This window comes from Vanessa tameamea, chromosome 5 (genome assembly GCF_037043105.1).
Source record: "Vanessa tameamea isolate UH-Manoa-2023 chromosome 5, ilVanTame1 primary haplotype, whole genome shotgun sequence".
NCBI classification, from domain to species: domain Eukaryota; kingdom Metazoa; phylum Arthropoda; class Insecta; order Lepidoptera; family Nymphalidae; genus Vanessa; species Vanessa tameamea.
In genome coordinates this window covers 11,769,822-11,786,590 of record NC_087313.1, presented here as the reverse complement: position 1 = coordinate 11,786,590, position 16,769 = coordinate 11,769,822, and the positions used below count along the sequence as shown (strand labels likewise).

General features: G+C 32.8%; 1 protein-coding gene across 1 annotated transcript in view; it reads left to right on the top strand.

Moving 5' to 3' along the window:
* LOC113392565 (arrestin homolog) overlaps positions 1-7,440 on the top strand; it is a 119,378-nt gene extending 111,938 nt beyond the window's left edge. The window contains exons 9-11 of the mRNA XM_026629059.2: positions 2,168-2,276; positions 6,042-6,183; positions 6,333-7,440. Coding sequence (XP_026484844.1) covers positions 2,168-2,276; positions 6,042-6,183; positions 6,333-6,880 — 799 coding nt within the window. The 3' untranslated portion in view covers positions 6,881-7,440. The remainder of the gene's footprint in view (positions 1-2,167; positions 2,277-6,041; positions 6,184-6,332) is intronic.
* Positions 7,441-16,769: the final 9,329 nt, after the last annotated feature.

Here is a 16,769-nt window from a genome sequence, read left to right as displayed (position 1 = left end):
AAATCACAGTCAATCAATTAAGTAGACTTAACTCAAACGATGAATTCAATTGGAATCGATGCACAGTTAATTTAACCGATACCTCGAACATGAATCACTAATTTTCTCCTTTGTGAACGAACGTGTTGAATGAACTATGATTGTTTCAATACGCCGTGTCAACTTTAATTCGGTCATTTCAGTCGCATTGTATTCGTGATATTTATGAAAATGTATATTCGGTTACAGAATGCTTTTAGCGAGGCGCGTATTGTTTTTTGGGGAACACGTCTCCTTTAATTTGGTTTTGTTGCTAAGCGTACCTTATATAAAACGAATTATAATTTAGATGTGTTTATTTAAGGACAAGGGAAGCAATAATGGAATAAATTACGCCATCCTTCCGGTGTCGCTCGAATGAAATAAGGTCGCTTCTCAAACTTGTCAATAGATTACACCGTAGTATAGAAGGCTTTTATTAAAAATTTGGAATATTCATAATTCTAGTACTAGCTACCGTAGCTCTGAGAACAATAAGGGACTATCTTGAAGAACAAAGATTATCTTAATAGTCTTTTTCGGTAAGGAAAGTTGACATTATCGGGTCTTCTCTAGTATAATATGAATCAAAATAAAAAAAAATCAAAACACACTTACTCTAGTAGGCTTTTACAGGCACTTTCGAATTGTCATTTAACAAACTGTATTAAGTGAAGCTAGCACCGGTTCGGATTGCAGATTCCACCAAGAAGAACCGGCAAGAAACTCAGTAGTTACTCTGTTTTTTTTTCTTTGTCAAGATGTTTTTTATACATGGACCTTCCTTATTAGTCATTCTGTTTATTGGTGAACCGCATTAAAATCCGTTGCGTAGTTTAAAAGATCTAAGCGATAGCGCAAAGCGACTTTGTTTTATACTATGTAGAAATATTAAGCAAGTATATTTTCTCATTTTGTTGTTGACCACACTTTGGAGTTCATAAACTTTAAAAACATATTAATTGCCTCCACTGATGTCAGGTGCGTTGGTTAATTTTTGGCCTTGAAATTGCGATTTAACGGGGATATTTACCACTATCCCATGGAGTGATCATTTTTACCGTAGCTTTTATAACTACGATTTGTATATTCAATATTTTTAAGTACATAATAATTATTCTAGTAATTGTTTTCCAATAGAAATACTGTACCAGTTACAACATGTACAGCCTGTAAATTCCCCACTGCTGGACTAAGGAATCCACACCCTTTTTGAGGAGAAGTTTAGGAGCGTATTCCACCACACTGCTCCAGTGCGGTTGGTGGATTTACATGTGGCAGAATTTCGTTAAAATTAGACACACGCAGGTTTCCTCACGATGTTTTCCTTAACCGCCGAGCACGAGATGAATTATTAACGTCTATTTATACTGACTGCGCAACCGACCTTGGGAACTAAGGTGTTACGCCCCTCTGCCGAAGGTTTTGGATGAACAATACCGATACCGTTGAGAAACTACGGAGCTTTGATATTATTCTGTAACAGTGAAAATACAGTAAAGTTTCTCGAAATATTCTTAAAAATAGTCATGTCATCCAAGCATTTAAAACAAATTTCTTGTAGTTGGAAAAAAAAGTTTTTTTTTTTTGACAAATTGAAACGACTCCTGTAGTAAACTATTACATTATAAATTGCATTTCCCTTCGTTTAATGTAAATTCTAAGAACGACTATTTTAAACTGCTGCAACTAAACGAACGTCTATTTTAAATGTCCACGCAATATATTTTTCTAAAGATGTATTTGATGAAAAGAAAATAATGCTTATTTTTTCAGGCATTACCTATGTGCGTATTTCTCGGTCCAACTAAGCGTTCAACGTTGTATAGGATTGCGTACGACCGCAGAACAACGGGTCAACGAACCTGATTTTTTTTACACTAGACCTGTTTACTGTTGAACAATCCAAATTAATTTACAAATAAACATATATAATACATTGCGTTCCTTCAAACAACAAATCGACATATTTGCCACATGAAGGTTATTGGTCACCAACGCCCTTGGACATTGGCGCTGTAAGAAATATTCACCATTCCTTGCATGACCAATGCGCCACCAACTGTTAAACCAGCCTCTTGATCTTAGTCAGAGAAGTTATGCAAATATCAGCCATGACTATACAAAGTTTCATCTTATTTGTCAACAGAGTGGAGTTGGAGGCCTGGCTAGACAAAGCGACGTATTCACACGGCGAATCCATAGCTGTGAGCGTGGTCATATCGAACCATTCATCCAAAACCGTTAGAAGAATAAAGGTACGTTTAAAAATCCATATAACATAATAAAATTAAAAAGTTTTATTTTTAATTTTTTAGACTTTTCACACACATATTATAAAGAAATTGCTGTGCAACGTATGATTGTATGAACAGTTTAAAAAAAAAACAAATTGCAATGAAAACGCACAAATATATTTAAAAAAAAAATAGTGCATTCATTCATAAAACGTTAAATTGTATTATTACTAAGTATATTTACACTTTGACTAGAATAGAAAATATAAATTGTAATTTATATAGTGTTTATGTAAATCTTACTATATAAAGGAATGAAAGTAAATTCCAAAATCTATGCAACAGCCGCCTCATCGCAGCAGCATTCTTTCCCGGGAATTCGTTGGGGATTGATTGGGAGGGCTGATTATAAAGTATGTAGGCAGGGGTAGAATGAATTGTAAACAACATTAACATATTTAGCCTCGTACATACACAAAAAGTAACACATATTATATATAACTACATCATGATTAACATTTAAGCATTACGTACATACATCAACATCTTTGGAATTGAATCCGTGTATTATATTACATCAAGATTAACTCATAAACACTACGTTCGTCAACATTTTTAATTTGGATCCGTGGACAGTTGAGGAGATTACCTACCACTACATAAAAACAAATAAATTTCACCTCTTTATAATATTAGTACCTAGAAGAATAATAACCTAGAAAAAAAACCATCGCAAAAAAAGACACAAAGTTTTACATCTGTATATGTCAAAACAATTTAAGGTCCTTGTACTGGGCACTATTTCATGCAGGTTTGAAACCTATCCACAATTATAGATCGTTAAAAAATTATAATTTTTTAACCGACAACACATAAAATTCAATAACATGACAGTTCAACGGGCGGCCATGTTTGACGTTTACGGGTGCGTTCAGAAAGTGCGCTCCAAATAATAATTTCGTGCAGAGGTGCGGTAGATCTTATGCATAATAAATTATAAGTCAACGTTTATGAAAATGTATGTATAGTGTAAAGTATGAACCGTATTTGTTTAGTTTTATTTATTTTACCCGAGCGAAGCCGGGTTTTCATCTAGTTGATTAATACTTTGCAATCACGAATACATTTTTACGTCTTTGTGACACAAACATTGATTCCAAACTAATAATTACGCTTCCAAAATATAATATTTAATTCTATATTTCGGCTGTCTAACTAAATATATAACAATTATTGAGCGAAAATTGTTCGCAGAACATTACCAAAAACATTAAAAAGTAATTCAGAGATACGACTATTGAAAATAATTAAAGTCCTTGAAAACGATTGCAGGTTGATTTTAATCCCTTGAAAGCTTACTACACCGCGAAATAATTGTTGGATTTTCATATAGAACTCGCCGCTTGATCGGATTAAAAATTATTACTTTAAATTATTCATTCAACCAGTCGTACGAAATAGGAACAAAGGATCTTGACATTTTTAAATAAAAAAAGAACATTAGACTAAAGTAAAACAAAATGAAATTGAAAAATCTAAATAAATAAATGTATGGTTGAAATGTCAGTTAGTCAGTCAGAAAAGTCAGTCAAAAAAGTGTAAAAGTGTCACCACACCAGCTGTTCCATGGACAAATATGTTTTTGTTTTTTTAAATAGACCAGTTAAGTAATAAACACAGCAAATAAGTTATAAGTACGAAGTATATAACATAATATATAATATGATTTTTAATTGAAATTTAAATACCTAATTAAGAATTGAATCATTTCATGTATTCTTAAAAGTATATTCAATATATTTTTAGGACATTTACTTACTTTGATATTTTCCTCTTAATTTAAGCGTAAAACTTGTGCTATTATATCACAAAATCTTAAAGGGTCAAGATTGTACCGATAACGCCTTTCAGAATTCGAAGAGGCCCTTTAAGCCATTAGAGCCATTCACGGCAGTAGTTCAGTTAGTATTTATCTTATGATTTAAGTTTATACTCAACATTTCCGTAATAACTTTATCATAAATATTAATTAATCTAAAAAGCCGAGATGACCCAGTGGTTAGAACGCGTGCATCTTAACCGATGATTTCGGGTTCAAACCTTACATGTGCTTAATTTGTTTATAATTCATCTCGTGCTCGGCGGTGAAGGAAAACATCGTGAGGAAACCTGCATGTGTCTAATTTCAACGAAATTCTGCCACATGTGTATTCCACCAACCCGCATTGGAGCAGCGTGGTGGAATATGCTCCATACCTTCTCCTCAACGGGAGAGGAGGCCTTAGCCCAGCAGTGGGAAATTTACAGGCTGATTATGTTTATGTTATACTTAATAACTCATCTGATATTAATTACAATATTAATACACTCATAATGCTTGATAACAATGATCTCACGCCAATTAATCATTAATATTGAGCGATTAAGACGTACATACAATATGTCATGAATTTCATAATCCAAGTTTTAATTTTAATCCCGATGATTATGGTGATGATCGCTTAATTTCAGCAATAGTAACTTAGCTTGGTACGTATGGCTTAAGCTAGGCTTAAATTCCACATACAAATATTATTGTATACTAGCGTCCCGCCCCGGCTTCGCACGGGTGCAATGCTTATACTAAATATACTACAGAATGTCTTTAAATACAACGTTCGCAGCTTTTTTGTCATTAGACAATACAAACCGCTATGTCCCTGAATTTTATATCTGTAATATCTTCGGAAATATTCATTTAAATTACTTTCTATTAAGGCCCATATTAATATACGTATATAGGGCTATAATAAATGCACAATGTATTTAAATTTAATTGGATAAGGATTCATGCTGTATTGCTTATAATAGCTTCGTAAATAAGCCATTATTTCTAGTAAAGTGTAAAGGATAAAAAATTGTTATTCCGTGTTACTGATATCATATCATCGCGGACTTTTTTGTAAATCTTTTTAAGATGTACAATACTGTATTACATTATTTTGATCTATCTCGTAGGGTTCAGCCAGTGTTTGCAATGTAAGCGCTAAAAATGTATTTATTTACGACATCATATTAGAAACCTCTAAAATTATCAATATTCGTCTACTATATTATGCATGTATTATACGTATAAACCTTTCTCTTGAATCCCCCTATCTAGTAAAAAATCAAAATCCGTTGCGTAATTTTAAAAAGCTAAGCATACACAGGGATATACAGACAGCGGGAAGCGACTTTGTTTTAAACTATGTAGTGTACAACACACAACTTATAATTCAGATAAATTGCGTACAACTTGTGTAACGGACGGACTTACTGCTAATTAGCCTTGTCAACCCAAACACTGACAGATTATATATCTTTAATGACTTTTATTTATTTCATTCCATGACTAGCTGTTCCTGCGACTTCTTGCGCGTTAGAATTTAACAAAAAAGTTATTGTTGTAGCCTAAGTTACTCCTTATTACATCAGCTATCTGTCTGTGAAAGTTCCGTCAAAATAGGTCCAGCCGTTCCAGAGATTAGCCGGAACAAACAGACAGCAGACAAAAATTGAAAAATATGTCATTTTGGTATACGTACCGTATGCATTTGCATTTAGTAAAAAGCGGTTATTTTAATATTACAAACAGACACGCCAATTTTATTATATGTATAGATATTAGATAACAATTGAAACTTATAGCTAACGTTGATTTTAATAAAGATATTTTATTATCTATTTATAAAAAATCCACAACTGTCACGATTATACTAGAAAGTATAATTGATATCAATGATTCTTATATAAACTTTGTTTTAGGCACTAGTGGTCCAGCATGTCGACGTGTGTATGTTTTCCAACGGGAAATTCAAGAATGTGGTTGCATTAGTACGTGGGACCGGAACGCCTGTACTGCCCGGACAAACATTCACTGACACGTATACCCTTATTCCACACAAAGGTAATTTTAAACATAAGTTTATCGTATAGTTATGCCTTAGATAATGTCGTACGAGCATAACTTCATGCGTCGTTACTTTATACTGTATAGTAGCAATAACCTCAAAATTTTGTTCAATAATAAATATTAAAGCTAAATAATTTGTACAGGGGTGACCAAAAATTGGATAGCATTGGAAGATTCATACTCTAAATCAGGTGCAAGTTTGGCTTCAACGGTTCTGTGCAACTCTGATTCGCCTGAGGATCGCAACGTTTTCGCTATTTACGTTTCTTATTATGTCAAAGTGAAACTCACCCTCAGTGCTATGGGCGGTGAAGTTTCAGTGAAATTGCCTTTCACACTCACACATTCCTGCATAAACGAAGCACCAACAGACAGTGTTACAGAAGAAGCAACTCATAAAATGATCCTCGAAGGAAAAGAAAATAGCGAAGAAGAGGATAGTAAAGCCGAAACGAAAAAAGATAAGCAGAACAACAACGGTGTCAACGAAAACCAAGCAACGACATTCGGTGACGAGGCTGAGGTGAAGTCTCCAGACGACCACAGATGTGTTGCCGATGTCCTGGTTAATATAGAGAACAAAATGTGTGAAAGGCCAAAGAAATTCGAAGGGCAAACTGAGGTTCGAACTGCGAAACCGAACCAAGAAGAATTAGATCTGATAGTAAAGTACCCAGGTTCCGATACGTGATCCGACGAGGAAGTTGCTGTAAAAGGAAAGGGAGGCGATAAGACTGAAAAGTCAAATGATGTGAACGACACCAAAACCTGTAAAACGGAGGTCCAAAATCAAAAAATTGGTTTCACTGAGAATTTGAAAAGAGCTGTTTGCTGCACCGTGAGACGACAGTCGTAATTAAGATTAAATTTATATTACTTTACACGCGATCTATTTAATAAACAGTACCTATTTGTTAAGCCAAAGAAATTCAATGTTCCAAAGATAGTTTCATATATAAAATGTATTCTAACTAGGGACTATATATTTTTGCTAACCACAGATATCTAGATAAATATATTTCGGTGTTCTTGCATGTAAATGTATTACTGAACGAAATTAGTAGTTACCTAAACATGAACTGAATTGAATAATTAAAGAAAAATGTAGTCGGCGTTTGAGTAAATCACAATTTGTCAATTTTAAAGAGATCTGACTAAGTAAAATCGTATATTAAAGATGTACCAAATATTATAAAAAACATTTATAAATGATAAATATATTCTCTACCAATTGTCATTACTAGATTATTTATGCGCTCGTCCATATTCCATTTATTTATATAGGGACAGCACAGTGTGTTCATCTTCCATCTCTGTTTCTAGTCATATCCATATTTCAAAAGTCATACACTCACACAATGTTAGATTGACACATATTTCAAAGTTTTCAACTCCCCTACAATTTTCAGTGCGTCAGTGCCTAGATTCGTTTTTGTAATTAACGATGTATGAATATCATGACAGAGAAATCCTCCAATCAAAAGCAAGATGTCTTGAAGATCGCTTTCCACAAAACATTTGCTAGAAAACCGTCTAATTTTCCGGAATCATTTTTTAGTAGTTTCTAATCTGACCAAAGGCCAAACCTTGTTCTGCTGGTAACTCCACTGCACACATACATTTATACCTCACACGCTCCTTGTATTATGACATTATAAAGCTAGTCATTAGATTTTAATACCTTTTTTAGTTTTAAGAATACTTATTTAATATTTATTAAGTACAGATGCTGATAAAAAGGCAAAGCCTGAATAGTTTATACGCTTATTAAATTATAGTAGTGATTGACTAAATTAAGGCAGATTTTCACATTGATTTAATTTACTTTAGCACAATTTTAAAAATGGAATCACACAATTATGTATGACGTATTCGTATCTATTAGTGTCAGAAGAGATTTTACAAACACAATAATTCAACTAAATTGAATGTCAAACGTGTTACAACTTTTTAATTAAATTCATTTCGATAAAAAATCCTATGTATTCAGAAGCAAGTGATAAAGAACTATTTTAATTTTTTCGCAATTTATTTCTTCATTGCCATTTAAATGTTTTTTTTTTAACTTGCAACCCTGTGCTCTATATACATTATTTGTTATATTATTAATATTTTTAAGGCAACATTTTCAATTAAAGTTGTAGAGTATGCACATTTAATATATAAGCTACTGTTTAAATATATGTTATTACATCAACATTATTTACCGAATTTGTATATAAATTGTAAATAAACTTTTCGAAATGTGTTTTTTTTGTATTATTTTAACAAATTACTAAGTGTATTTATTTAATATCATTTTCCGACATAGTCAGTAAACAGACCAAATAGTTATTACAGTCGAATGAAAGATTATTTACACGTAAATTGATATCATAAAACTTTTTATTAAATAAATAAAAAAATCTTTTATTATTTCCATAAAATCTGTTTTTGTATATTTTATTATGATAAAAATTAACATTTATTAGTCGTTCGATTAAGTGAACGAAACACACACAATTTACTTTGAATGTGGAATTGGATATTCAAATCTCTTGGTAATTTAAAAAATTAAATTCATTTCAATTGTTTTTTATGAAGATAGACATTTATTTCATGCGTTAATCAACGAATCACATCGGATACCAATATTAGTCCAGCATGAAATATTAAAAGTAATTCAGATATTAACTTTACTTGGTGCTAGGGCTTTGTATAAGACTTTCTGAGTAGGTACCATCCACTCATCTTTAACTGGTGCTAGGGCTTCGTGCAAGCTTGTCTGGGTAGGTACCATCCACTTATCTTTACTTGGTGCTAGGGCTTAGTGCAAGCTTGTCTGCGTAGGTACCATCCATTCATCTTTACTTGGTGCTAGGGCTTAGTGCAAGCTTGTCTGGGTAGGTACCGTCCACTCATCACATATTCTACCGCCAAGCAGCAAAACTTATATTGTTGTGTTCCGGTTTGAAGAGAGTGTACAGGCACGGGGTATAATAACTTAGTTCCAAAGGTTGGTGGCGCATTGGAGTTGTAAGGAATGATTCAATTTCTTAAGGCGCCAATGTCTATGGGCAGTGTTGACCACTTACCATCAGATAGACAATTTGCCATTTCGCGTAACCATTTCATAAAATATATATAGTAATACAATAACATTTTTTATTAGCCTGTATGCAATCCTTTCATTCCCATAGTCAAATCGTGGGACAAAAATCCATAAAACAAGCGTTTGATTCTTTAAATGTAACTTTAATCACCTCTTACCCGTTATCTTTTAATATAATTAATCACTTTTGTTCATGAATATAAAAGTCAGAGGTATTAAGAAACCCATTTCAATCATAAAACTTGGAAAGCATCTTGTGCCATTAATCATAGTCCCTACAACTCGCTCGCAATTAATGTTGAAATAAAACAATGCCGACGCAATAATTCTTAATAAAATTAACGGTACCGACGCACCTATCCCCAATTACTTTTAAATCTTATAAATTTAGATAAAGTCGACTCTCCCTTTGAGAAGAGATTCGAGCTCTTTTCACCACATTGCCCAAGGTGACGGAAGTTCGCCCAAGATACTATTATGTAGGTTTGTTCGCCGTGTTGACTACGTACATGGAAAAAGGTAAGTGATCCGTTTTTTTTTCCGGTTCTCGTCAGAATCTACATTTGAAGACGGGTGGTAACTTTGCATTTTAATAAGTCGTGTAACAAGACAGTTCAAAAGTTTTTATAAAAGACTTCTTGAAGCCTATCGGTAACTAATTTATTTAGTTATTTTTATTTCATTTTAAATATTTAATTGCATAACATATAACATATATTTTATCAGTAAGAAAAGAACGATCAACATAGTGTGCGCACAGGCGGTCTTATATGTCTCTCAGACAACATTTGGTGAATGAAGTTTTGTAAGAGAAGGTGAACGTGTGAACAACATATTGATTATGTTTGTATACTAGTTTTATTATTGCAAATATTCGTGGAACGTGCTTCAAAATATGCAATATTAAATACAAACGAATAAATACATTATATTTTGGTAAATATTAATCAAATCAAAATACTCTTTATTGTACACCAATAACATACATTAGTCACATTCAAGAAAGATGCATAAGATGCGGCCTTATCGCTAAAACAGGTAAAGAAAATAAATAGAGATAAACATAATATATGAATACATTACAGTGAAATATCAATATATTTAAAATAAAATAATGTACAGTACTTGATATAAAGGTACCCATACATAAAGATATGTATGTATATTATAACAGCGTAGAGCCGACCTTATAATATATGTACATAGTTCTACTAAAATCTTGATTCTTAATTGATTTATAGTCAGAAGGTTTTTTTTTTATATTTTATTGTAAATCATATAAACTATAGTATAAAAGTGTTTAATATAATTATGTTTTCAATATGTAGCACAAGGCCGGTCTTAGAAATAATATTTAATTTATTTCAGACAACCCAATTGTAAAGATGATTTCGACTCGGATTTTAATATTATTATAATTATTGTACTAATATGATAAAGGTAAACTGATTTATTGTTTTTTAATTCAATTCATTCAAAATCTACTTTTAATAATCTTCATTGATATGACAGACTGTGAGCTCAGATAGGTATAACATTTATCTTTTTTTTTATGATATCGATATGTGGACGAGCAAATGGTCCACCTGATGGTAAGTGGTCACCACCGCCCATTGACAAAGGCATTGTAAGAAATATTAACCATTCCTTACATCACCAATGGGCCACCAACCCTGGGAACTAAGATGATACGTCCCTTGTGCCTGTAGTTACACTGGCTCACTCACCCTTCAAACCGGAACACAACAATACTGAGTACTGCTGTTTGGCGGTAGAATATCTGATGAGTGGGTGGTACCTACCCAGACGGGCTTGCACAAAGCCCTACCACCAAGTAAAACATCTAGTACATTTTTATCAGATACCGTATAACGGAAAAAAAAATGAAGCAAAACATTTGACACCCGCAATTTAGTCGACAAGTTCGATTAATCGTCCACCAAGACTACGTGCCGACGACCAGCTATGGCATTATTTTAGTTTCATTAATAATGGAATTCGACCTATGACGTGTAGCAAGACTTGTAACAAATTACGTAGAATTTTCTGTCAATATCCCCCGATCTATGAAAAATTACATGCAATACGCTTTCAGCTAACAGGTATGTTTGTAATAAATATTGGACAACATCACATACATTACTCTGATCCCAATCTAAGTAGCTAAAGCACTTGTGTTATGGAAATCAGAAGTAACGACGGTACCACAAACACCCAGACCCAAGACAACATAAAAAACTAATAAACTTTTCCTACATCAACTCAGGACTACAGGAGTGACGTACCCATGAAAACCGGTGTACACACTACTCAACCACAGAGGTCGTCTTGTATTTTGTACCAAACAAATCTAATTTATAAGATGCTATAATGATACGCTACGTATACGGAGTCCCTAAAATTAACCAATTCTACATGAGTAACCGAGTGTTTTTGATTATGAGTTACAAGTGACGAACCGTTTAAACGGTTCCTATACGTCACATATATCTTTGAAATTTTTTTAATGATATAGTTTGACAATGTGCAAATGGTCCCGATTGTAAGTGGTCACCACCACCCACTACTATTGGCTCTATGGCTGACTCACCTTACAAAGCGGAACACAACAATACAAACTAAGTATTCCTGTTTGACGGTAGAATATGTAAAGAGTAGGTGGTACTTTAATACAGTCAAGCTAGCACAAAGCCCTGTCAATCAAGTTTAACTTTTAACTAGCTTTTCATTTACCTGTCCCGGTGTCTCCAAACAAATCTTGCAAGTTAAATTCGACCAACTTCCCATTGTCCGATTGAGCTGAAATTTGACACACTCGATTGGTTCTCGTGAGAATACACGATTACCTAAATGAAGCCATTTGTAATCCAAAATGGTGGCCGCCACAAAGTGGCGATTTATCCCCATTGACCCCAATGTTATGGATATCAAATGAAAGTGTGGTTAATACCTAAAAACTCAGTAGTACTTACCCAGATTGAAAGCGCGTTCTTCGCTCAAGATCCACGTGTTTCTAATGGACAATCACAGTTCATAAACATAAAAACCTTATGATTGAGATGTTTATCACTGAACCTCGACCAAATAAGATAATATATGTATATATTTAGGCATATGAAGTCACGGTACACCATAAATAATAACGTAGATGAGTAGTAAGTCTTATGTTAATTAATTTGGTTTCGGTGAAACTGACACAGTAAATGCAATTATAAGAATAAACTAGAGAATAGACGAGATACTAGATGAAAACCCGGGTCTGCCCGAGTAAAATAAAAAAAAAAACTAAACAAATACGGTTTATCATTTATTAATAAAATTAAATGTGGATAAGTTTCCATTGAGTTTACCGTACACCTGTACGAAATTATTATTTGGAACGCACCCGTAAACGTCAAACATGGCCGCCCGTTGTACTTCATATTATTTAATTTTATGGATTTAATATCTAAATATCCAACCCGCATTGGAGCAGCGTGTTGGAATATGCTCCAAACCTTCTCCTCAAAAGGAGAGGAGGCCTTAGCCCAGCAGGGGGAAAATTTACAGACTGCTAATGATACGATTTTTGTGGATATATGTATGTTGTCGACTAAAAAAAATATTATTTTTTAACGATCTATAGTTGTGGATATGTTTCTATCGGGGCTATTGTAGACCTACGCGAAATTATTAATATAGATATCCTTAGATAATTTGCAAGGAAATGAGACATAGCCAGCATTTCCCATCCTCCAATTATTTATTTGTCAAGGTTTGACAAGTTTAGTGTCGGGTAGATGAAAGCTACGTCGGAGGGATTACGACATCCTCAAGGCCACTTTAGTGCGGGCCTTTGCGAGCGCTGATCGTTAGATAGTTAGTTGCTTTCATAATATTCATGGTCCTTTTTATTTTATCCTTAAATTATACTAGTTTCGTAATTCGTAATAATTGCCTGGTTGGTTATATGTGTTCATGTTACTTTTAGTAAGGGTGAGATAAGAAATAGTGCCAATGTTTAAATGGCGGTGATTTTACCATTTTGAATTATAAGAAATAAATTGAGTGTGTTGTTTAATTGTTTTTTTTTTTTTAAATTATCCTACTTATATTTTTTTAATAATATTCTTAAAGCTTCAAACTAAAGACACTAAATCTTTACATCTACTTGATAAATTAAACAAACTGAACAGAGTCTAGATTTATAAATTAAAAGATTTTTTTTAATTAAAAGGCGAGTTTTCGGTACATTAAGCTGTTTTAAGGGCCTTCGCCTCACGGTCAGTTGCTTGGTGACGGAGAACTTTTTTAATTATTTACGTACCGACGTTATTCATTAAGAGATTTTTGGATCCTAGGAACTGGAATCTTTATATGAAAAAGAAAAAAATTTACAGTTTCAAGACTACATGATAAAAGTTTTAGATCTTTTTTAGGTTTCGGTATACAAATAATGGATCCATATTAAGAATCTAGGTTGTCTGTCTATTATAGGATTTATCTACAGAACCGCAGTGGTCTGATAAATTTTTTCCAACATACGTGTGAAATTGACAAAATTAAAATTAGGACCAACGTGTCAACGCAATGACACGTTGGTCCCGTTTCATATCAGGGAATCAATGTCAAGAGCTGGAACTGCCGCGATACAAACTGAAGCAAACCAACAATCCAAACATCTCTTATTCCAAATCATCTCTGGGTCCCATTTGCGGTTGATAAACTTGGACCTTAGAGTATTAGTGCAAAAACCTTTATTCAAAGTATAGCACCAAGCTATATTGCCTGCACCGATGACAGGAGGGCTGGTTCTTTTTTGCCGAGAGGATCGGAATTGCGATTCAACGTGTTTAGTAACGTTACTAAACAAAAATGTTTAGTAACGCGTGAAATGGTGGCTAGAATGCACTAGCATTCCACGCGGTCATGATTTGTACAGTAACTATTTTTTAACTTTTATTAGTATATAATTAAGGTCTTGATATTAATAATTCTTATATAAATATAACTCCTTATACATATATTGTTGGTGAACTGAACTGTTGGTGAACCTATTTGTGATTTTTATGAAAAATAATTGAAATAAGATTAAAGAAAAATATGTTTTAAACGTTTTTCTTTAATTTTCATTAATGATTATAGTTTAATTTCAACCACCTACACGACTGACACTAGTAACAATGAATAATTTAAATCCAAGTGTTCACGAAACCTTTAACCTGAACCCTGTTTTTTAATTAAACAATCGGCCGTTTAATAATTATAATTCTAAATAAGAAGTTAAATATTAAGAGCAGAGAGCGACGACCTTCTGTCTTCTAATGATAAAGTTTCTTAGTTAAATTGTGGGTTTTTGCTTGGAGTGAAAACATAATCTCTCTAAGTCTTGTCTTATTAAAATAATACTTTAATAACATTGGCTTCGTTAGCGTACAATTTGTAATACTTATTTGCAAAGAGTTATTTTTGATCTTTTTCGTAGTAAGTAATACAAATTATTTCATATTTCTAAATATCGCTCAATTGATTTTTTCATTTGTTTTTGCTGTGTATCGTACGCTAGTGTTCACGAACAGTTCATTGAACTTAATTCAATTTAAAAGATCATAATGTTATGATGAGAACGACAATACATGTATGAGAAGTTATATCTTCAAGTTAATTTGTCATTGGTGACTAAATCTAAGGCTCAAAGGTTATTTTTTTTATTGCCCACTAGTTATCCTTTCATCATGTTTCTTATGTACAAACTATAAATATACTCTGTTTTCATGCCAAGTTTTTTTATTTAACAAATATTATATATATACACAGTGTCTGTATTATGTGACGTCGTTCTTCCTACATTTATGTCAGAGATTCCGTAACCCATACTACTGGCTAGAATTAAAAAAAAATAAAGTGCGCTAATTAATTGAACCGGCATTAATTTTTCATGTTTTGCCTCGGACAGTCGAGTCGATATTGGCACGACTTATAATTATTTAAAAGTTGTTATGTTTCATTTGGATTTGTCAGATTAACTGAGTAAGTAGTTTACTTCAATATATATAATTTGGTTTTTTATGTTATGATAAATTGGAAGAAAGAGATATCTTATTTTGGTTAGTAAATTGTTTTAAGTGGATTATTATTATTTTTTTAATCTCTTTCACTTCTGGATGCTAAATATGTAAAATGTTTAGTATAAGTGTCAACATGGAGACACAGTTCACCCTATACTGGTCATTCGTCAGTGACGTAAACGATTGCTTGGAAAAAGTAACGCCTTCTTCTCTATCCATTGTCTGTGGAATATCTACGGAGGTAACCTGCTTTCGTTTGTTAGAGATAAAGTTAAACTTCAGTTCAACTGCTTTGAGATTGACCGAACAACTCCCAAGATATTAAAAATATCAGTGCAATCACACAGATTTTTAAATTTTACTTTAGGAACTATTCAATGCTTAAAGTATTTGGAACGTCATATATGGACTTTGATTTTATTGGAATAAATTCCTTTATGCAGTATCTCAATAAACCAGCTCACTACTATTGGCTGACGTAATGATATGATGGAGTGCTTGGTACCGTTAATTGGTAGATTTTTAAAGTCATCATTATTTAATTAAAAAAAAAAACAATGAAAATAATTTTGTTAACGAGCACCTTTTATAAGTATACTATTTTCAAATTGGCTAATAAAACAAGTCGGCTGAAGATTCAAGTAATTAAAGTTAAATAAACTTAGTCCTTCAAATCCTCGCTGTTTTTAGTTTTTTTTTTCATTTTACTGTTGCATATTTATAAATACAAATTGTAAGACTTGAGTATTTATTTGAAAATCGTGGTACATGTCAGTCACCTCCTCGTGGTGCACCCTGGGCAACGGGGCCGGCTTGAACTAGCTTGTCCGTCGAATCCTCGAAGTAAAATCATTATTTTATCTGAACAAAGTCGGGACGGGCTGTTTGTTATTTATAAAACTGTCAAATAAAATAATTTATACGCTTACAATAGTGAACAAACTCCCGCTATAATATAACAGCGTGACATCTGATCCCCAAAAGCCAGCCTAAGAACCTGTGCTTAACATACACATAGGCAGAGAAATAATATCTCTCATTTCGATTCGAGAAATGTTTCTTTGATTTCGGAACGTAAAAACATTTTGACATCGTCATAAAATACCTGTCAGTGAAATGTAATCGTTGAACGACATGGCTCGGTTTTAAAACGGAATGGGTAATTACGTTTTATTGGTACGTTTTAGTTTATGGCGATAACTGCAGTATGGCACAAGCATTTATCTTTGATATTTGTATTACTAACTAGGTTATGAAAAACGTTTAAAAGTTCATTAAAAAAAAATTTATTATTAATGATTTCGAATTTTAACTTAGAATATTAGTGTAACAAGTTGTGCCGTTTGACGTATAACTTAATGAACTTTAAATTAATTACAAAAATTTTGAAGCGCAACTTTTTGGGTGCGAAGGGAATAAATAAATTCTATAGATAAGTTAGT